At 48.9% G+C, this 22445-nt stretch overlaps 1 protein-coding gene across 1 annotated transcript in view; it reads left to right on the top strand.

Moving 5' to 3' along the window:
* Positions 1-22445, top strand: part of LOC144691779 (complement component C6-like) — a 109798-nt gene that overhangs the window by 55130 nt on the left and 32223 nt on the right. The window contains exons 14-15 of the mRNA XM_078560242.1: positions 11952-12084; positions 16717-16908. Of these exons, the coding sequence (XP_078416368.1) occupies positions 11952-12084; positions 16717-16908 (325 nt within the window). The remainder of the gene's footprint in view (positions 1-11951; positions 12085-16716; positions 16909-22445) is intronic.

Here is a 22445-nt window from a genome sequence, read left to right as displayed (position 1 = left end):
CACAACCATCTTCCTTTGTGCTAGGTATGACTCCAACCAGTGAAGTGTTGGCCCCCTGATTCTCATTGACTCCAGATTTTCCCTGGGTCCTTGATGACACACTTGGTCAAATGTTGCCTTGATGTCAAGGGCTTGCACTCTCACCTCACCTCGGGAGTTCAGTTCTTTAGTTCATGTTTGAACCAAGGCTGTAATGAGGTCAGGAGCTGAGTGGCCCTGGCAGAACCCAAACTGGGTGCCAGTGAGCAGGTTATTGCTAAGCAAGTGCCATTTGATAGCACTGTTGATGACCCCTTCCATTGCTTTACTGATAAACGAGAGTAGACTGATGGGTTGGTAATGGGTCGGGTTGGATTTATCCTGCTTTTTGTGTACAGGACATACCTGGGCAATTTTCCACATATTCGGGTAGATGCCAGTGTTGTAGCTGTACTGGAACAGCTTGGCTAGGGGTGCGGCAAGTTCTGCAGCACAAGTCTTCAGTACTATTACCGGAATATTGTCAGGGCCCATAGCCTTTCCAGTATCCAGTGCCTTCAGTCGTTTCTTGATATCATGTGGAGTGAATTGAATTGGCTGAAGACTGGCGTCTGTGATGCTGGGGACCTCTGGAGGAGGCTGAGATGGATCATCCACTCGGCACTTCTGGCTGAAGATTGTTGCGAATGCTTCAGCCTTATCTTTTGCACTGATGTGCTGGGTTCCTCCATCATTGAGGATGGGGATATTTGTGGAGCCTCCTCCCCCAATGAGTTGTTTAATTGTCCACCACCATTCAAGACTGGATGTGGCAGGACTGCAGAGCTTAGATCTGATCTGTTGGTTGTGGGATCGCTTAGCTCTGTCTATCACTTGCTGCCTATGCTGTTTGGCACCAAGTAGTCCTGTGTTATAGCTTCACCAGGCTGTCACCTCATTTTTAGGTATGTCTGGTTCTGCTCCTGGCATGCCCTCATGCGCTCTTCATTGAACCAGGGTCGATCCCCTGGCTTGATGGTAATGACAGAATGGGGGATATGCCAGGCCATGAGGTTACAGATTGTGTTCGAGTACAATTCTGCTGCTGCTGATGGCGCACAGCACCTCATGGATGCCCGGTCTTGAGCTGCTAGATCTGTTTGAAATCTATCCCATTTAGCATGGTGGTAGTGCCACACAACACGATGGAGGGTATCCTCAATGTGAAGGTGGGACTTCATCTCCATGACGACTGCGCAGTGGTCACTTCTACTGATACTGTCATGGACAGATGCATCTGTGGCAGGCAGGTTGGTGAGGATGAGGTGAAGTGTTTTTCCCTCTTGTTGGTTCCCTCACCACCTGCCGCAGACCCAGTCCAGCAGCTATGTCCTTTAGGACTTGGTCAGCTCGGTCAGTAGTGGTGCTACTGAGCCACTCTTGGTGATGGACATTGAAGTCCCCCACCCAGAGTACATTCTGCACCCTTGCCGCCCTCAGTGCTTCCTCCAAGTGGTATTTAACATGGAGGAGCACAGATTCATCAGCTGAGGGAGGACCATATGTAATAAATGCTGGCCTAGCCTGCGACACCCACATCCCATGAATTAATTTTTAAAGATTCATCAGCTGAGGGAGTGCGGTACGTGGTAATCAGCAGGAGGTTTCCTTGTCCATGTTTGACCTGATGCCATGAGACTTCATGGGATCTGGAGTTGATGTTGAGGACTCCCAGGGCAACTCCCTCCCAACTGTATACCACTGTGCCTCCACCTCTGCTGGCTCTGTCCTGCTGGTGGGACAGGACATACCCAGGGATGGTGATGGTGATGGTGGTGTCTGGGACATTATCTGTAAGGTATGATTCTGTGAGGATGACTATGTCAGGCTGTTGCTTGACTAGTCTGTGAGACAGCTCTCCCAATTTTGGCACTAGCTCCCAGATGTTAGTGAGGAGGACTTTGCAGGGTCGACAGGGCTGAGATTGCTGTTGTTGTTTCCAGTGCCTAGGTTGATGCCGGGTGGTCCATCCGGTTTCATTCCTTTTTATTGACTTTGTAGTGGTTTGATACAACTGAGTGGCTTGCTAGACCATTTCAGAGGGCAGTTAAGAGTCAACATCATTGCTGTGGGCCTGAGGTCATATGTAGGCCAGACCGGGTAAGGACAGTAGATTTCCTTCCCTAAGGGGGCATTAGTGAACCAGATGGGTTTTTGTGACAATCGGCAACGGTTTCATGGTCGTTATTTTTCACCCAGAGGGTGGTGGGGATCTGGAAGGGCAGTAGAGGCAGAAACCTTCAACTCATTTAAGAGGTGTAAGCAACTCAAGTTCCGTAAACTGCAGGGGCTCTGGACCAAACGTTGGAAAGGAAAGGCTGAGTGGGTCGTTTTTTGACCGGTACAGACATGATGGGCCAAGTGGCCTCTTTCTGTGCTGTAAAATTTCTCTGATTCTATTAGAGCTTTAATTCCAGATTTTTAGTGATTGAATTCAAATTCTACTGTTTGCTATGTTGGGATTTGATCCCAGGTTCCTGGAGCAATTAGCTTGGGCACCTGGATTATTAGCCCAGTGACAATACCACTACACCACCGCTTCTCCCAGCTGGAAGGGCACTGAGGAGTGCGGAGGAACAAAGGGATCTGGGAGTTCAGATACATAATTCCCTGAAAGTGGCGTCACAGGTAGACAAGGTTGTAAAGAAAGCTTTTGGCATACTGGCCTTCATAAATCAAAGTATTGAGTATAGGAGTTGGGATGTTATGGTGAGGTTGTATAAGACATTGGTGAGGCCAATTTTGGAGTATTGTGTGCAGTTCTGGTCGCCTAACTACAGGAAGGATATCAGTAAGATTGAGAGAGTGCAGAGAAGATTTACTAGGATGTTGCCGGGTCTTAAGGAGTTGAGTTACAGGGAAAGATTAAACAGGTTAGGACTTTATTCCTTGGAGTGTAGAAGAATGAGGGGAGATTTGATAGAAGTTTACAAAATTATGAGGGGTATAGACAGAGTAAATGCGAGTAGGCTCTTTCCACTTAGATTAGGAGAAATAAACACGAGAGGACATGGCTTTAGGGTGAAAGGTGAAAGGGGAAAGGTTTAGGGGGAACATTAGGGGGAACTTCTTCACTCAGAGAGTGGTGAGAGTGTGGAACAAGCTACCATCTGACATGGTAAATGCGGGCGCACTCTTAAGTTTTAAGAATAAATTAGATAGATACATGGTTGGGAGAGGTCTGGAGGGTTATGGACTAGGTGCAGGTCAATGGGACTAGCGGAATAATATTTCGGCACAGACTAGAACGGCCGATTGGCCTGTTTTCTGTGCTGTAGTGTTCTATGGTTCTATGGAACTTTACTGGAGACGGTAACCCCGTCTCCCGGTGGAGTGAGCCCCGCCTCTGCTTGGCTAGGTCGCTCTGAGCTGATTTGACAGTGTCGGGGTGGGGAGACACCACCCCTATCTAGGAGCAAGCCCCACCACCCAAGCGTTGCCAGCCAATTGAATGGTTGACAGCTCTCCAGTCGCAGCGCCGCTCCGGTGGCCACTGCCAGGACTGCAGGCAGTAGATGCAGGAAGGATGTTCCTGATGGTGGGGGAGTCCAGAACCAGGGGTCACAGTCTGAGGATACGGGGTAGACCATTTAGGACTGAGATGAGGGGAAATTTCTTCACCCAGAGAGTGGTGAGCCTGTGGAATTCGTTACCACAGAAAGTAGTTGAACCAAAACATTGTCTGTTTTCAAGAAGGAGTTAGATATAGCTCTTGGGGTGAAAGGGATCAAAGGATATGGGGAGAAAGCGGGAGCAGGCTATTGAATTGGATGAAAGCAAAATACTACGGATGCTGGAAATCTAGAACAAAAATAAAAATACCTGGAAAAATTCAGCAAGTCTGACAGCATCTGCGGAGAGGAACACAGTTAACGTTTCGAGTCCAAATGACCCTTCAACAGAACTAAGGCAAAATAGAAAAGAGGTGAAATATAAGCTGGTTTAAGGGAGGGTGGGACAGGTAGAGCTGTAGACAGACAGATAGAAACAGGTAGACAGGTTGAGTTGGATGAGCAGCCATGATCATAATGAATGGCGGAGCAGGCTCGAAGGGCCGAATGGCCTACTCCTGCTCCTAGTTTCCATGTTTCTATGGCCCCAGCAACAATCGTCGAAGGAGTCAGGTAACAAGGTAAGTTGGGGTCTCCCACTGGGGCCAGCCTGGGGTGGGGGGAGGAGTGGCAGAGTACCAGGTTCAGGGGGCAGACGGCTAACATGTCAGGGTGCCGGAGAGTGGGGAATATCATGGGGAGGGGCCTCCATTGGCTACAATGTGCCCAGAAAAGTGACCCACATCTCAGCCTGCAAACAAGGCCGCCGGGTTTCACACTGTGGAAACACCCCACTGGCGATGGGCTGGTGGCACCCACACAATGCCCAATTTTACCACCCCCCCAGCTGCCAGCCCACTTGTGGGGGGGTGGATATGGAGCGGGAGGGTGCAGGGGGTTTGGGTAAGGGTGGGGGTGGGGGTGGGATGTGGAGGGGAGGTGGTGTGCCATAAAGTTCCAGCCATTGCTTCAGGCTGATGATCTTCGCTCAGAACTGGAAGAGTTTTGAAATGTGGAGAGGGTCTGAAGGGAATGAAAGGGTGAAGGGTGGGTCAAAGCAGGACAGGGAAAGCCTGTGGTCAGCTGGAGGCCAGGAGATATTAAATACAAGGCAAGAATTGCATTTATATAGTGCCTTTCACAACCACCAAAGGTCTCAAAGCTTTTACAGCAACGAAGCACTTTATGAAGTGTGGTCACTGTTGGAATGCGGGAAAACACAGCAGCCCAATGTGTGCACAGCAAGATCCCACAAACAGCAATGTGATAATGATCTGATAATCTGTTTTTTGTGATGTTGATTGAGGGATAAATATTGGCCAGGACACCGGCGGGGGGATCTCCCCTGCCCTTCTTCCTGCAGTGGTATTGTCACCAGAGACCCAGGGTAATGCTCTGGGGACCCCGGTTCGAATCTCGCCATGGCAGATGGTGGAATTTGAATTCAATAAAAATCTGGAATTAAAAGTCTAATGATGACCATCAAACCATTGTCGATTGTCGTAAAAACCCATCTGGTTCACTAATGTCCTTTAGGGAAGGAAATCTGCTCTCCTTACCTGGTCTGGTCTACATGTGACTCCAGACCCATAGCCATGTGGCTGATTCTTAAATGCCCCTGAAATGGCCTAGCAAGACACTCAGTTCTCAGGGGCAATTAAGGATGGGCAATGAATGCTGGCCCAGCCAGCGACGCCCACATCCCATGAACCAATTAAAGAAAACAACAGTGTCACGGGATCTTTTACACCCATCTGAGCAAGCAGTTTAGCATCTCATCCAAAAGACAATGCAGCCGTCCCTCAGAACTGCACTGGGAGTGTCAGCCGGCATTTTTGGGCTCTACCCTTGGAGTGGGACTTGAACCAGAACCTCCTGATTCAGAGGAAAGTGTGTCAGCTGATGATGGAACAAAGGGTGTTATAATAAGAATAGGAAGAAAATTGTGGTAATATGACTGATATTTAATTCCCTTTAAACCCTTACCCATTCTCTCCCACTGCTTAGAACCCTATATAACTGTGACCGTGGTGGTGCGGTGACTATGGTGGTGAGGTGACTATGGTGGTGCGGTGACTATGGTGGTGAGCTGACTATGGTGGTGCGGTGATTATGGTGGTGAGATGACTATGGTGGTGCGGTGACTATGGTGGTGCGGTGACTATGGTGGTGCGGTGACTATGGTGGTGCGGTGACTATGGTGGTGAGCTGACTATGGTGGTGCGGTGATTATGGTGGTGAGATGACTATGGTGGTGCAGTGACTATGGTGGTGAGGTGATTATGGTGGTGAGGTGATTATGGGGGTGCGGTGACCATGGTGGTGAGGTGACTATGGTGGTGAGGTGATTATGGTGGTGAGGTGACTATGGTGGTGCGGTGATTATGGTGGTGAGGTGATTATGGTGGTGAGGTGACTATGGTGGTGAGGTGATTATGGTGGTGCGGTGACTGTGGTGGTGAGGTGATTATGCTGGTGAGGTGATTAAGGGGGTGCGGTGACTATGGTGGTGAGGTGACTATGGTGGTGAGGTGAGTATGGTGGTGCAGTGACTATGGTGGCGCAGTGACTATGGTGGCGCAGTGACTCTGATGGTGCGGTGACTATGGTGGTGAGGTGATTATGGTGGTGAAGCGACCATGGTGGTGAAGTGACCATGATGGCGTGGTGACTATGTTGGTGAGCTGATTATGGTGGGGCGGTGACTATGTTGGTGAGGTGACTATGGTGGTGAGGTGACTATGTTGGTGAGGTGACTATGTTGGTGAGGTGACTGTGGTGGTGAGGTGACTATGTTGGAGAGGTGACTGTGGTGGTGAGGTGACTAAATTGGTGAGTTGACTATGGTGGTGAGGTGACTATGGTAGAACAGTGACTATGATGGAGCAGTGACTATGGTGGTGCGGTGACCATGGTGTTGAGGTGACTATGGTAGTGCGGTGACTATGGTGGTGCAGTGACTATTGTGGTGTAGTGACTATGGTGGTGCGGTGTCCATGGTGGTGTGGTGTCCATGGTGGTGCTGTGACTATGGTGGTTCTGTGACTATGGTGGTGTGGTGACTTTGGTGGTGCAGTGACTATGGCGGTGCGGTGACTATGATAGTGAGGTGATTATGGTGGTGCGGTGACTATAGTGGTGCGGTGATTATGGTGGTGTGGTGACTCTAGTGGTGCGGTGACTATGGTGGTGAGGTGACTATGGTGGTGAGGTGACTATGGTGGTGCGGTGACTATGGTGGTGAGGTGACTGTGGTGGCGCGGTGACTATGGTGGTGTGGTGACTATAGTGGTGCGGTGATTATGGTGGTGTGGTGACTCTAGTGGTGCGGTGACTATGGTGGTGTGGTGACTCTAGTGGTGCGGTGACTATGGTGGTGAGGTGACTCTGGTGGTGCGGTGACTATGGTGGTGCAGTGACTATGGTGGTTCGGTGACTATAGTGGCGCTGTGACCATGGTGGTGCGGTGACTATGGTGGTGAGGTGATTATGATACTGGAATGATAACCAGAGGCCTGGCTTTAATCCAGATCTGAGTTGAAGTCTACCTTGGAACACTCTGAGAATTAAAATTTACTTTAGAAAGATCAGGAAATGAAAAACTGGCCTGTGTAAAAGTGAGCGTGGAGCTGCCGGATTCTTATTAAAATCCAACCAGTTCACTGATATCCTTTAAGGAAGGAGAGCTGCCGCTCTAACCCGGTCTCGGCCTCTCTGTGTGACGCCAGTCCCACAGATTTGTCTCTTGACCTGACAAGCCCTCAGCTGAACCCCACGGCTCATTGTCCCCTACTCAGGGCAACTGGTCATGTTCAATAACTGCCGGCCTGGACAGTGACAACCACCCTGTGAAAGAATGACATTAACAAATTCATTCTCATTGTCTAGAATCTCAGGAGTTCCCAATGTTAATGGTTCTAGTGTCTTTAACACTCAGCCCCCACCCCCCTCCCCCGGGCAAGGTAAGCCAATTCCCTCCAACTTATTGCAAATGTACAGTTTCTACTAAAAGAGAGTTCCAAGCATTAAAGGAACTTAGGCCGGAATTGACGGCTCCCATTGGCGTGAGTGGGTATGTGAGTGAGTGAGAGGGCATGAATGGACAATATGACAAGAAGGCCAAAAGTTGGTTTTGCGCCGTTGTGAAACCAGCCGGCAATTGTACCATGGCGGCCGAGTTTCCCGCCGTCCAGCCTCGCGATTTCATTTTAATGCACTTGAATCTCATCATTGTGCCCTCACGCCGGAATCATCCCCCCCCCCCCACCCCGTCACCTTTACCACCCTCGTCAGCACGACTTCAGAATGCCATGATCTCCAACTGCCTTTGAAAGGCCTGAACCTTCGAGGGGAACTCGGAGCTGAGTGCACACAGCCTTACACAGCGCTCGCCAGGAAGGAAGAGGCATTCGGGGGGGCGGGGCACAGGCAAGTCGCTTTTTCCCGGCTGGATTTCGGTGCGGTGCCGGGGGTAAGGGCTCCCGTGCGGGGGTGAGGCCGGGGGGAGGGGGGGAAGGCAGCACAGACTGAGGGAAGTACACAAGCACATGCTGGGGGTGGGGGGGGTGTGAGAAGGGGCCACACATTTGGAAAATCTTGTTAAAAGTGAGCATTCTCCCTCAGCTGAGACAGTTCAGCAGCAGCTCCACTGACAGGTCTGGAGTCCGAGCCTCTGAAGCTTTTCTGTCCACTCCAGCAACGTAAAAGCCTGAAAGTGCCACCCAACGTTCCGGAACTTTCACCCCTCGGGCGCAGGCTGCAAATTAACCAGTGTTTTTGGGAGCAGCAAAGCAATTGGCCAACTGGGCACGTTGTAGAATCCCCCCTGTGAAAGCTGGTGATGGAGCCGACACTGGCGGAGACGCTCAGAGCTCCTTGCAATGTCTTTATTAATGTTTGGACCGGTGCCCATCATGGTTCAAGCTAACAGGGCAGCCTTGCAGTGTGGGTTAGGAGAATGCCTGTGCCTGAGCTGAGGGCACAGCCTGCAGTCCAATGGGCAAAGCTGCTGCCAATCGGTCAGGTGGAGTGGGGCGGAGGTGGGCGGGGTTTAAGACAGCCAATCAGCACACGGCACACTGGCCATCCAAGTGGTGGCCAACACTCTCCGGGATGCATGAAGGGGCCTTGAGACTTCACCAAGAGACGTCCTTAGGAAACAAATGCAAAGCCACACAACTCTCCCTTTGATCCTGCAGGAGGAGAATATCAGGATCATGGACCCTGGTGATTTAGTGGGATTCCTCATGGTTTACAGGGAGCAGAGAAGAAGGAGAAGTGAGTGACAGAGGCTCCTGACTCAGCAAAGGGAGCAGCACCTCCCTCAAGGTGAAGGGGTGACAGGGCCTTCTGCACACGCAGCTGAAGATCCACAGTGAATCCTCGCTCGTAGTCTCCTCGCTAGACCCAGGGTCTACAGACAGCGCCTGTCATTCCTGCAGATGTCCAAGAACCAGTGTCACTGAAGACAGCGCATGTCTAGGGAACTGGTTGGTCACATCTGCCACCTGCTGCAGGATTTGGTGCCAAGGGGACATGGGGGGCATCCACTGCCAGTGGCTGTGAAAGTGACCGTGGTGCTCAATTTCTACGCCAGTGGCTCCTTTCAGGGCTCCACAGGTGACCTGTGTGGGTTATCACAAGCCCCCACACACAAGCATATCCAGGAGGTCATGGATGCCACCTTTCCAAAAACTTTATGCATTTCAAGTGGGATCAGGAAAAGCCAGGATGAAAGAGCGATTGGATTCGCCCTGATCTTGGGATTCCCACAGGTGAAGGGTGCGATCGACTGCACTCATGTGGCGCTCAGATCTCCGGGGCAACAAGCGGTCGACTACATCAACCACAAGGGCTTCCATTAGCTGAATGTGCAGCTGGTGTGTGAGCACCACAAACACATCCTGCAGGTCTGCGCACGGTTCCCAGTGAGTGTCCACAACTCCTACACTCTCAGTTGGTCTCAGATCCCTGGTGTTTTCCAGGGTCCACAGAGGCTGCAGGGCTGTCTCCTCGGGGACAAGGGCCACCCGCAGAGGCCGTGGCTGATGACACCCGTGCGGCGGCCTCAGACTGCAGCAGAGCGATGGGATAATGGGGCTCATGCTGCAAACCGGACTTTGGTGGAGCAAACAATAGGCATATTGGAAATGAGGTCCGGTGCCTCACAGGTCTGGTGGAGCACTGCAGTACGGTCCCCAGAGGGTTTCACACATCACTGTAGCTGTGCTGCATGCCGCACAACCTGGCAATGCAATGGAGGACCTGACTGAGGATGAGTTGGAGGAGCTGCACCTATCCTCTGATGAGGCGGATATCGAAGGGGATGAGGGTGATGAGGTCCTCAAAGGTGAGAACATCAACGATGAGGTCATTGCAATGGCTGGATGAGGCAGGCACGCTCAGGAGGCCCTCATAGCCACAAGATTCATGGAGGATGATGACAAAATGCATTGAGGGCTGCCCTGACATCCTCACCTTGCACCTGTGAACAATTGACTCCTGTGTGGCTGATGGCAGCACACGCACCCTCAGTGCTCAGGCTCCTGTCATCGAGACGCAGCGGAGGCCCTGATAGTCACTCGATTGCAGGAGGATGATGATGACATGCAGTGAGGACACTCCATAGATCTCCACACAGCCTCTGAGAACGCCTGATTCCTGTCTGGCCTCCACGGCATCCAGAAGGTGTCCCAGGACCGTGTCACTGAATCGGGGTCTGCGCTGGTCTCAGCTTTTGGGGCCATGTCTTCACCGGAGCACCGGAGTCTTCACTGGGTTGGAACCATTGAGAAGTGTGCGCACGGCTGCCGTTTAAATATGGTGCCCGGAGTGAAGTCACAGTGCGGCGAGCCAATCAGAGGCCGGCCACCAGTGATGCAGCGTGTTTCCCGTGACTGCGTAATTTATGAGGCGGGAAGGGGATAATCGGGTGTGAAAATCCACCATTGATGCCGGCAGGTGAAACGTCCTTTTCTCATTCCCACTTCAGCACTTAGTTGAAATCCTGGACCATTCTGCCCTCAGTCTTAGCCTGGGTCCCTCCAATAAAAATGCCCTCTTCCAGGAGTCTCCAAGGTAACAAGGTTATCTTAGGATGGGGCGTACATTGAGGCCTACCATAGTGGACCAGCCTCTTTGAAAGGTTACCAATGCCAGCTCTTAGAAATCTAACCGTGACTTCTAGACTAAGGTGCTTGTGTGTGGATTATCGAGATCATGGATACTTTAGACGACATCTCTTGGATGCTTCAATTATAATTAATGCCAGTCATAACTTACAGCTTATACTTGAGGTTATAGGTAGTAACTAAAGATTACAGGTGATTTTGATTTCCACCTTATCAGCAAAGTTCAGATCTTCAAACAGTATATGAAAGAAAGTTATACTCTCAGAATCCAGCGTGGTTATATTAGCTTTTGCAGTGGGCAGCACGGTGGCACAGTGGTTAATTCTGCTGCCTCACCGCTTCAGGGACCTGCGTTCAGTTCTGATCTTGGGTGTCTGTCTGTGTGGAGTTTGCACGTTCTCCCTGCGTCTGTGCAGGGCTCTGGTTTCCTCCCACGGCCCAAAGATGTGCTGGTTCGGTGGTTTGGCTGCAGTAACTTATTTCCCTGTGTGAGTGTGTGTGTGTGCCCGGTGAGGGGCTGGTGTCTTGTCCTGGGTGTACCTCGTGTAGGGCCCATCTCCTGTCGGGATGGGCTCTGACTCCCTGTGACCCTGAATTGGATGAAGTGGCTCTGAAAAGGCGGGTGAGTTTTTGAAGTGTCTCTGGGAAGGAACTCAGCCCTCTTGTGTCTCAAGATGGCTGAATGCTGACTGGCCTGTGTTTCCCAGCCCTGTGTCTATTTTAAAACTAAGCTCGCTGAGCTTAGAAAAGGCTTCTATTGCCCTTTGTCTTTTGAGAAAAAATACTCCTTATCAAACTTTAAAAAGGTTTTCAGACAAAAAGGCCTCCTGCATTTCTAGTTGACTGCCTTCCACAGATATATAGACAATTCAAGGACTCTTTGTTTGCTCCTGGACTTAACATCCCGGCAACAATTCAAACCCTGTAGCCAAAATTTTTAACACCAAGCTGTTTTTCCTAGTTGTTTTTTCCCAAAAATGCTAATTGCTACATCTTAAATTTTGCATCAAATTTATTAATTTCTTTACACCAACACTCTCCAGTCACTGCGATTTTCCTTGGGGTCCGAGGGAGAGAGAGAGAGAGAGATTGAGAAAGAGATCATTGTGATTAATTAACAATTCCAGTAAAGCATTATGCCAGTACCAGGATGCAAACAAGAGACAATTAATTCCCCGTCTGATAACTGTCGTGTTGCTGTGATGTGTATAATGGATGGGCAATGCAGACTAACACACTGTCTCTGTTACAGGTATCCAAACAACATTACCAGGTGGCAGAAATGCTTGAGATTATCTGCTTCTCAGGTTATGAGCTGAGTGGATATCAGTTCTATCGCTGCCTTCCTGATGGTACCTGGCACAAGGAAGACGTGGAATGTCAACGTGAGGTTCCTCTTATAGCGACTTCTTTCCTTTTTATTTATTCATTCACAGGATGTGGGCTTCGCTGGCTGGGCCAGCATTTATTGCCCATCCCTACTTGCCCTTGAGAAGGTGGTGGTGAGCTGCCTTCTTGAACCGCTGCAGTCCCTGTGGTGTAGGTACACCCACAGTGCTGTTAGGGAGGGAGGTCCAGGATTTCAACCCAGCGACAGTGAAGGAACGGGGATATATTTCCAAGTCAGGATGGTGAGTGACTTGGAGGGGAACTTCCAGGTGGTCATGTCCCCCAGGTGATTATGTGCTGCCCTTGCCCTTCTAGGTGGTAGTGGTCGTGGGCTTGGAAGGTGCTGTCGAAGGAGCCTTGGTAAATTTTTGCAGTGCATCTTGTAGATGGTACACACTGCTGCCACTGTGCGTCGGTGGTGGTGAAGGGAGTGAATGTTTGTGGATGTGGTGCCAATCATGCGGGCTGCTTTGCTCTGGATGGTGTCAAGCATCTTGAGTGTTGGAGCTGCACTCATCCAGGCAAGTGGAGAGTATTCCATCACACTCCTGACTTGTGCCTTGTAGATGGTGGACAGGCTCTGGGGAGTCGGGAGGTGAGTTACTCATCGCAGGATTCCTAGTCTCTGACCTGCTCTTGTAGCCACAGTATTTATATGGCTAGTTCAGTTCAGATTCTGGTCAATGGTAACCCCCATGGTGTGTGATAGTGGGGGATTCAGTGATGGTAATGCCATTGAACATCAAGGGGCGATGTTTGGATTCTCTCTTGTTTGAGATGGTCATTGCCTGACACTTGTGTGGCATGAATGTTACTTGCCACTTGTCAGCCCAAGTCTGGATATTGTCCAGGTCTTGCTGCATTTGGACATGGACTGCTTCAGTATCTGAGGAGTCTCGAATGGTGCTGAACATTGTGCAATCATCAGCGAACATCCCCACTTCTAACCTTATGATGGAAGGAAGGTCATTGATGAAGCAGCTGAAGATGGTTGGGCCGAGGTCACTACCCTGAGGAACTCCTGCAGTGATGTCCTGGAGCTGAGCTGACTGACCTCCAACAACCACAACCATCTTCCTTTGTGCTAGGTATGACTCCAACTAGTGGAGAGTTTCCCCACTGATTCCCATTGACTCCAGTTTTGCTAGGGCTCCTTGATGCTGCACTTGGTCAAATATGGCCTTGATGTCAAGGGCAGTCACTCTCACCTGACCTTGGGAGTTCAGCTCTTTGGCCCATGATTGAACCAAGGATATAATGAGGTCAGAAGCTGAGTGGCCCTGGCAGAACCTAAACTGGGCATCAGTGAGCAGGCTATTGCTAAGCAAGTGCTGCTTGATAGCACTGTTGATGACCCCTTCCATTACTTTAATGATGATGGAGATTAGAGAGATGAGGTGTTAATTTGCTGGGTTGGATTTGTCCTGCCTTTTGTGTACAGGACATACCGGGCAATTTTCCACATAGCTGGGTAGATGCTAGTGTTGTAAATGTACTGGGACAGCTTGGCTAGGGGCGTGGGCAAGTTCTGGAGCACAAGTCTTCAGTACTATTGTCAGAATATTGTCAGGGCCCATAGCCTTTGCCGTGTCCAGTGCCTTCAGCCATTTCGTGATATCACGTGGAGTGAATCGAATTGGCTGAAGACTGGCATCTGTGATACTGGGGACCTCCAGAGGTGGCTGAGATGGATCATCCACTTGGCACTTCTGGCTGAAGATTGTTGCAAATGGTTCAGCCTTATCTTTTGCACTGATGTGCTGGGCTCCCCCATCATTGAGGATGGGGATATTTGTGGAGACTCCTCCTCCAGTGAGTTGTTTATCATGACTGGATGTGGCAGGGCTGCAGAGCTTAGATCTGATCCGTTGGTTGCGGAATTGCTTAGCTCTGTCTATCACTTGCTGCTTATGCTGTTTGGCACACAAGTAGTCCTGTGTTGTAACTTCACTAGGTTGACACCTCATTTTTAGGTATGCTTGGTGCTGCTCCTGGCATTGAACCCATTGAACTAGGGTTGATCCCCTGACTTGATGGTAAAGGTAGAGTGGGGGTTATGCCGGGCCATGAGGTTACAGATTGTGTTCGAGTACAAATCTGCTGCTGCTGATGGCCCACAGCGCCTCATGGATGCCCAGTCTTGAGTTGCTAGATCTGTTCAAAACCTAACCCATTTAGCACGGTGGTAGTGCCACACAACACGATGGAGGGTATCCTCAATGTGAAGTTTCCACAACGACTGTGCGATGGTCACTCCTACCGATACATGGACTGCAGCGGTTCAAGAAGGCAGCTCACCACCATCTTCTCAATGGCAACTAAGGATGGGCAATAAATGCTGGCTCCATGGTCTCATCCCTCCCTATCTTTGTCATGTAGCCTCCAAACCCTCTAAGATATCTGCACTCATCTGGTTCTCTTAGCTTGTCCATTCCCGATTTTAATTGCTTCACTGTTGCTGGCTCTGCTTTCAGTAGTTGGGCCCCAACCTCTGGAATTCCCTCCCTCCACCTCTCCACCTCTCCACCTCTCCACCTCACTCTCCTTCTTTAAGATACTTAAAATTTGCCTCTTTGAACCAAGCTTTAGGACATCCGACCTAATAGCTTGTTATGGACAGGAGGGGGGATAATTTAAACAGCACTGATTTCCCTTCCCTCCAGCCATCCCTAAGCAGAAAGGTGTTGTGATTTGCTTCCCCCTTTATAAGCGGTGGCATATTTCCCAACCCCTTGGTTTTGGTGTGACCCAAGTTTCTATTTACAACCCCACAGCAAACCTGGGATACGATGAACTCAAAGGGTTAGTTTATTTGCACACACTCAAAACATGGGAGCAGGGTCACAACAGACAAATTTCTTTGCATTCATACAGTAAAAGAGGGAAGAGAAAAGAAAGATTTAAGGTGCAGGTGATGTTAACTTCACACATTGAGATAGGCACGCAGAGATGATTCAGTCTTGTAGGCAATGACACAGAGTTTCCAGCAGAAGCATTGTAGATGGGCTCAGGTGTCCAACCTGGACCAAAGCTCCTTGCCTGTGAGGCTGCTAGTTAGATGGTAAACAGCAGACTGAGTTTTGCAGTTCGGTAAGGCAATAATACTGGTTCCACAAGCCTGAGACCCAAGTTACATGACTCCCACCCTCCACACTGTCTCTGACAAAGGACGTGTATCCCTCATCTGGGTCCCCGAGATTGTTAAATATCTCGACCATTAAGAATTGAAAGGAATGTTGTGGGGCCCTTTGTCTTAGCAGGTGAGCAGACTCCTGTTGGCCAGCCTGGGTTATGAGATGCAGATGGCCTTTGTAAAATTCCCTTTGAATTTGGTCTGTGCAGCCCACAGCGGGGTCATTAGTGGCTCTTTCAGGATAACAATATGCGAGTTTACCCGATACTGCCAGGTTGCTTCTTTTGTGCGAGGTCACAAACAGACATAGATTCAGCCATTTTAGGTCCTTGTCCAGTTTGAAATTTTTAAAGATAGCAATAATCATACCTATATATATTTTATAAAATGAATATACAGTGTGAGGTCTTAGCCCTTCACAATCTTCTTATGTGGCTCGGTGTCATAGTTAGTTTTACAATGCACCTATGAAGGGCTGTTTTGCTATTTTAAAGCTGCGATAGAGATATAAATGGTAAGTGTAATCTGTTTTAGAGATGTTGGTTGAAGGATAAGTATTGGCTAGGACACCATGGAGAACTCCCCTGCCCTTCTTCGAAACAATGCTAAGGAAATGTTTACATTTACCTTAGAGGGTAAATGGGGTTTCAGTTTAAGATCTCATCTGAAAAACATGGTCTCAGACAGTGCAGCACTCCTTCAGTACTGCACTGGGAGTGTCAACCTGGGTTATGTGCTCAAATCTCAGGAGTGGGACCAGAACTGGGGACCCAGAGATGAGAGTGTTCACACACTGAGCTGCAGCTGACACCATGACAGGCAGATCTGTTGAATCTCCGCGATGGTTGCCCCATGCCTCTGATTGGGCTATGATCCCAATCTCCAGTCAGCCGCTGAGCGGAGGTCGCCCTGATGATCCTGTGCTGAACTGGCCTGTCACTCGCCAGTACTGGGCTGCAGAAAACTGACCCGGTCCTTCTCCAGCTGGCCCTCAGCTTCTCCACCCTCTAATCCCGGGAGCAACCTCGCGCCAGCCCCACAGTCTCACTGACCCTCCATCGGACCCCAAGAGACTGCCTCAGCGGTCCTGAGGCCAAGTGGCTATGGTACTAGCCTAGTAATTAAGAGCTTTTCAGTTCAAATCCCACCAGTTTTTTGGCTGACAATTTAATTCAGTAAAACCTGGCAAATTCTGGGCTGGCACCAGATAGAATAGGAAGAGGAACACCTCCTTTAGAATGTTGGACCATTCCTGGCTGAACTGTAACGGATGCACCTTTGCTCGATACTCCACGATATTTTGCAGAAATGGCAATCTCAGTTTTTAAATTTTCAATACTCCCCACCGACCCCCAGGCTTTTTTGAGGATAGAGTTCCAGACTCCCATTCCCCTTTTGTGTGAAGAAGTTCCCAAACGGCCCCCTCCCCCTGCTCTCCCTCGTCCCAGCGCACTTTAACCGCATGAATAGTTAATGCCTTCTCTTTGTGTTGTAGGGAAGGTCTGCACCCAACCAGCTGCCTCCAGCCCAGCAACACTACAACCAATCAAGATGGAGTATGACATTGGCGAGTCCGTTCACGTGAAATGCCCGCCCAGGATGGCACCGGTGGGACCGGCCCAATACGAGTGTGGACCCGGCCTCACCTGGGAACCCCACCTTCCCCAGGAAATCCACTGCAAGCCTGGTAAGAGCCTGCAACGGGGCCTGCGTTCCCCTGGATTCTCCCCCCCTGTTAACCTCAGCACGGAGCCCAGTCGGTGGGACCAACATCAGGAAACCCGCTCCTTTTTAAAACACAAGTGGCCTATTTGTTAGGGGGAAGCGCTCCAATAAGGTGAACAGCTAGACTAAATCCCGGTGCTACATAGGAACACAGGACTTAGGAGCAGGAGTAGGCCTTTGAATGTGACCATAGTTTAGCCCCAGTCATCCTGTTTCTATGCATTGTTACACTCTCTTCTATCGCCGTCTGTGTGTGTAGGCCAACCAAGGGCTTAATTAATCAGCCATTGATTCATGTCAACAAACCAGGGGTGAGAGTGCAGATGTGAGGACCTCTCCCTCAATTCACAGACGGGATGGCCGCCCGGCAGAAGGACAAATGGAATAGAGGGTGAGAAACTGATCCTACAGGAATACAGAGCGATACGAGACACTCAGTGCATGGGACACACAGCTTTCTGCACAGCTGGGACTGTGAGCAACCAGGAGAGGAGGGATAGGGTGAACGCCTGGAGCTGTGAGGATAGATGAATATTCTGGAGCACTGATGGATCAGCTTGGTTGACCAGACAGTATTTATATAAGAACATCCATTCTAGAGGGTAAACAGGTAGCCTCAAGTGTAGATCAGAAAAACAGGAAGTACAGGAGTCCAAGCACCAAGCCCTGGAGAGAGCCCCACTACAAACCTTCCTCCAGTCCAAGAAACAACTGCTCACCACCACTCTCTGTTTCCTGTCGCTCAGCCAACTGCGTATCCCTGCTGGTAGTATCCCTTTAATCCCATGGGCTTCAACTTTTCTCACAAATCTGTTGTGCAGCACTTTATCAAATGTCTTTTGGAAGCCTGTACACCACATCAACAGCATTACCCTCATCAACCCTCTCTGTTAGCTCTTCAAAAAACTCAATCACAGAATCATGGAATTTTAACAGCACAGAAGGAGGCCATTTGGCCCATCGTGTCTGCACTAGCTCTCCAAATGAGCATTCTGACCTAGTGCCATTGCCCTGCCTTTTCCCCATAGCTTTGCACATTGTTTCTATTCAAGTAATCACCTAATGCCCTCTTGAATGCCTCGATTGAACCTGCCTCCACCACACTTCCAGACTGTGCATTCCAGACCCCAACCACTCGCTGTGTGAAAACGTTTTTTTCACCTGTCACATTTGTTTCTTTTGCAAATCACTTTAAATCTGTGTCCTCTTGTTTTTGATCCTTTTACGAGCGGGAACAGTTTCTCCCTATCTACTCTGTCCAGCCCCCTCATGATTTTGAACATCTCTATCAAATCTCCTCTCAGCTTTCTCCTCTCCAAGGAGAACAGTCCCAACCTCTCCAATCTATCCTCATAGCTGAAGTTTCTCATCCCTGGAACCATTCTTGTAAACCTCTTCTGCACTCTCTCCAATGTGTTCACATCCTTCCTATAATGTGGCATCCAGAACTGTACACAATATTCCAGCTGAGGTCTAACCAGTGTCTTATATAAATTCAGCATAACCTCCCTGACTCATCATGTACATCATGTACTCTATGCCTCTCTAAATAAAGCTCAGGATACTATTTCCTTTATTAACTGCTCTCTCCTCCTGCCCTGTCAGCTTCAATGATCTATGAACATATACACCCAGGTCTTTCTGCTCCTGTACCCCATTCAAAATTTCACCCCTTATTTTATATTGTCTGTCCATGTTCTTCCTACCAAACTGTATCACCTCACACTTCTCAGCATTGAACTTCATCTGTCACCTATCTGCCCACTCCACCAATGTGTCAATATCTTTTTGAAGTTCCACACTGTCCTCCTCACAGTTTACAATTCTCCCAAGCTTCATATCATCTGCAAACTTTGAAATTGTCCCCTGCACACCAAGATCTAGATCATTGATATATATCAGGAAAAGCAAAGGTCCCAATACCAACCCCTGTGGAACTCCTCTACAAACCTTCTCCGGCCCGAAAAATATCCATTGACCATTACTCTCTGCTTGCTTTTTGTCAGCCAATTTTGTATCCATGTTGCTACTGCCCTTTTATTCCATGAGCAATAACTTTTCTCACAAGTCTGTTGTGTGGCACTGTGTCCAATGCCTTTTGAAAGTCCATGTACACCACATCAACAGCATTACCCTCATTGACCTTTTCTGTTACCTCTTCAAAAACTCCAGCAAGTTAGTTAAACACAATTTCCCTTTAGAAATCCATGCTGGCTCTTCCTTATCAACCCATATTTTTCCATGTGACTATTAATTCTATCCCTAATAATTGTTTCTAGAATCTTGCCCACCACTGAAGTTAAACTGACTGGTCAGTAATTGCTGGGCTGATCCTTACAACCATTTTTGAACAAGGGCATAATGTTTGCAATTCTCCAGTCCTCAGGCACCACCCCTGAGTCTGGGGAAGACTGAAAGATTATGGCCAGTGCCCCTGCAATTTCTACTCTCACTTCCTTCAATATCCTTGGATGTATCTCATCCAGTCCCGATGCCTTGTCAACTTTAAGTACCGACAGTCTATTCAACACTTTCTCCTGATCAATTTTGAATCCTTCTAGTGACAGAGTTTCCTTGCTAGTCACCATGTCCTGGGTAGCATCTACCTCCTTGGTAAAGACGGATGCAAAGTATTCATTTAATACCTCAGCCACAGCCCCTTTGTCCATGTGTAAATTCCCTTTAGGTCCCAAACCTGCCCTACTCCTCCTTTTACCACCCTAATGCTATTTATATGCCCATTGACTTTGGGATTCCCCTTAATATTGGCTGCCAGTCTTTTCTCACAATTCCTCTTCATTTCTCTAATATATTTTTTCACCTCCCCTCTGAACCTTCTGTATTCCCCTTGGTTCTCAATTGTATTTTCTACCTGACACCTGTCATAAGCGCACTTTTTCTTCTTTATCTTAATTTCAGTCTCCTTTTTCATCCAGGGAGATCTGGATTTGTTTGTGCTACCTTTCCCATTTTTTTGAAGGTAGCCCATTGTTCAGCTACAGTTTTTCCCTCCAATCTTTCGTTCCAGTCTATCTGACCCAGCTCCGTTCCTGCCCCATTGAAGTCGGCTCTTGTCCAGTTAATTACTCTTACCCTGGATTGCCTATCGTCCTTTTCTATCATCACCTAAAACATACAACACAATGATCACTGTCTTCTAAATGTTCCCCCACTAACACAAGATCTACTTGGCCCAGCTCATTTCCAAGAACCAGGTCCAACAGTGCATCTTTTCTTGTTGGATTGGACACATACTGCTGTAGAAAATTCTCCTGAACACAATCTAGGAACTCTTGCCCCTCTCCACCCTTTACACTACCACTGTCCCAGTCTACATTCAGGTAATTAAAGACCCCCCATTATAACTACTCTATAATGCTGCATCTCTCTGTAATTCCCCTGCAGATTTGTTCTTCTACATCCTTCTCACTATTTGGCGGTCTATAGACTACATCGAGCAATGTAATCGTAACCTTTTTGTTCCTTAGCTCGAGCCAAATTGATTCTGTCCTTGAACCCTCTGGGACATCCTCTTTCTCCAGCACTGCAATGCTCTCCTTAACCAATACCACCACCCCTGCCATCTTCCCCCAGAGCCAGTCCCAATGTCCCAGGAATCTAAAGCCCTCCCTCCTGCACCATCTTTCCAGCCACACATTCATCTGCCTTATCCTCCTATTTCTGTACTCACTGGAACGTGGCACTGGGAGTAATCCAGAGATTACTACATTTGAGGTCCTGCTTATTAATTTTCTACCCAGTTCCCTAAATTCTGATTCCAGGACCACATCCCCCTTCCTACCTAAGTCATTGGTACCAATGTGGACCACGACCTCTGGCTGTTCACCCTCTCCCAGAAGAATGTCCTGCTGCTGTTCTGTGGCATCCTTGACCCCGGCACCAGGGGGGGCAACATATTATCCTGGAGTCATGGCTACGGCCACAGAAGCACCTGTCTGTTCCCCTAACCAATGAATCCCCTGTCACTATAGCTCTTCCTTTCTTCTTCCTCCCCTTCTGTACAGCTGAGCCGCTTGTGGTGCCACAAACTTGGCTCTGCCTGCACTCCGCTGGGGAACCAGAGCCCTCAGCAGCTTCCAAAATGGAAAACCGGTTTGTGAGTGGGACCCCAGGGGACCCCACTGCACTATCTGCCTACTTCTCTTGGACTGCCTGGTGGTCACCCATTCCCTCTCTGTCTCCAGGCCCTTAAGCTGCGGTGTGACCACCTCTCTGAACGTGCTATCCACGTAGCTCTCAGCCTCCCGGATGTGTCACAGTGACTCCAGCCCCCGCCCGAGCTCTGAAACCCGGAGCTCAGGTTCCTGCAGGTGGCAGCACTTCCTGCACATGTGGTCGTCTAGGACACCGGGAGCGTCCATGACTTCACACATATTACAGGATACGCATCCCACTCAGCTGAGCTGCCCTGCCATGTCTTAACTCTACTTCCCTTACGTTAACTTTATTCTACTTTGGATTCTTTATATTACTTTAATATATTGGCTCTAAATTCCCCCTATTCCTGGCGCTTCTCAGTTAAATCCAAGTATAGCAACTTCTTTAAAAAATTACACTTTTCTAATTTACTCACCAGGCCTTACTTGCCAAGGCCACCGCTCTTCCTTGAGGAAATGTAGAAAAGGAAAGGAGCACCTCCTCCCTGAACTCCCTCAGTCACCAAATTCCAACTGAAGCACTCTACTGCAGCCAAAAATAATACCCCAGTGCAGACAAAATAAAAATTACTAAAGGGTAATGGGGTCCTTTAGAAACAGGGGGGGTGGAATTGCAAATGAAAGTACGAAAATGTCAGACTTGCTGATAATATTCACTTTGTGTCAGTCTTCGAAGAACAGGACAATATACCTGACATTGCAGAGGAACTAGTAACCAAACTAGGACTGGAAATCACTGAAGTTAATAGCAAGCCTTAGAGAAAATGAAGACTGACAAATCCCCATTTTCACATGGTTTTCACCCCAGGATTTTAAAGGAAATAGGTGAGGAAGTTATAGAGGTTTTAGCCATAATACTAACATATGAACAAGGAGCAGGAGTAGGCCTTTCAGCCCCTTGAGCCTGCTCCACCATTCAATAAGATCATTGCTGATCTGATTGTGGCCTCAGCATCACTTCCCTGCCTACCCCCTATACTCTTTGACTCCCTTGTTAGTCAAGAATCTATCTATCTCTGCCTTAAAAATATTTATTAACCTTGCCTCCACTGCTTTCTGGGGAGGAGAGTTCCATAGACTCATGACCTTCTGAGTGAACTATTTCTCCTCATCTCTGTCTCAAATAGGAGACTCCTTATTTTTAACTGTATCCCCTAGTTCTGGTCTCTCCCACAAGGGGAAACATCCTCTCAGCATCCACCCTGTCAAGTCCCCTCAGGATCTTTATATGTTTGAACAAGATCATCTCTCAACCTTCTAAACTCCAATGGATAGAGGACTAACCTGTCCAATCATTCCTCGTATGATAGCCCCCCACCAC

Source organism: Cetorhinus maximus, chromosome 2 (assembly GCF_964194155.1).
Source record: "Cetorhinus maximus chromosome 2, sCetMax3.hap1.1, whole genome shotgun sequence".
Classification (NCBI taxonomy): domain Eukaryota; kingdom Metazoa; phylum Chordata; class Chondrichthyes; order Lamniformes; family Cetorhinidae; genus Cetorhinus; species Cetorhinus maximus.
Note: the sequence above shows the minus strand (reverse complement) of the source record. Positions and strands in the feature narration are given on the sequence as shown.